The 1,035-nt window shown below is 27.7% G+C and overlaps 1 protein-coding gene across 1 annotated transcript in view; it reads right to left on the bottom strand.

Moving 5' to 3' along the window:
* LOC107647822 (protein kibra-like) overlaps positions 142 to 1,035 on the bottom strand; it is a 1,533-nt gene continuing 639 nt past the window's right edge. Inside the window, exon 2 of the mRNA XM_016351869.2 lies at positions 142 to 462. Within this exon, the coding sequence (XP_016207355.1) occupies positions 243 to 462 (220 nt within the window). The 3' untranslated portion in view covers positions 142 to 242. The remainder of the gene's footprint in view (positions 463 to 1,035) is intronic.

The following is a 1,035-nucleotide window of genomic DNA, read 5'->3' on the forward strand; positions in this document are numbered from 1 at the left end:
TATATAAGAGGTTTTTTATATTTTTGGCCTGGGCGTGATAACTGATTATGCATGGAAGGTTCGTATTAATAGAAGTCACTCATGTTTTCAACAAAAATGTGCCAGTATCGATTTGAATAAAAAGTTTCTAATGCATAAACCTAGCCAATAAATAAAATAATTTTTCATACATAAAAATGTGAATTATCAACTTTGTTTACACATGTTGCCAAAAATTCCTAAGTTTTTCTTAAAGAATTTTTTTAGGCTTTGAGTGAGGGCCACCAAAAGAGTATGTTTCTTGGGGTCAATTTTGGTGATGCCACTGGTGCAGTTTGTGGTGATGCAACTGGTGCAGTGTTTGGTGCAGAGCTTGGTGATGCAGCTGGTGACACTGAAGGTGATGCTGCTGGTGCAGTTGAAGGTGAAGCTGCTGGTGCTTCCACTGGAGCTTTAGTCTTAAATATACCTTTCTCCATATTGCTGTTTTGTTGGAAAATAAATAAATAAATAAACAAATAAAAAGGGAAGAATGAAAAAGAAAAAGAGAGAAGATGTTGAGGGATATATATGAATATACATCTCAAACTAAAATTAACTTAGTTTTGAGCTTATAAATATATACCTTAAACTAAGACTCAAACATCAAATTAAATTGGTTGATTTTAAGTTCTTGTTATTAAGGGTAAAATACGAAAAAAATTGACTATCGACAAAATCAGATATATGGATTTTTTTTTTGTTGATTTATTCAAAGATTTATATATATAACTCACTTTTTTAATTATCAAAAATATATAGTGCTGTCAGAATGGATCAAGTTTGTTTAGTAAAAAAGTTAATCAAAAGTTGATATTATAATCCAATGATTTTTTTTTTATTTTCTATTAAAAGTCATGTATTTAAAAAAAAAATTAGATAAACAAACTGACTTTTTTAGCTTGACAACTTTTTTTAAATAGATCAGACAACTATTTTAAAGACATATATATATACTTGATTTATAATTTATTTTTTCATATAAATATTTAAATTTATACAGACTAATTTATCTGT

Source organism: Arachis ipaensis, chromosome B06 (assembly GCF_000816755.2).
Source record: "Arachis ipaensis cultivar K30076 chromosome B06, Araip1.1, whole genome shotgun sequence".
Taxonomy (NCBI): domain Eukaryota; kingdom Viridiplantae; phylum Streptophyta; class Magnoliopsida; order Fabales; family Fabaceae; genus Arachis; species Arachis ipaensis.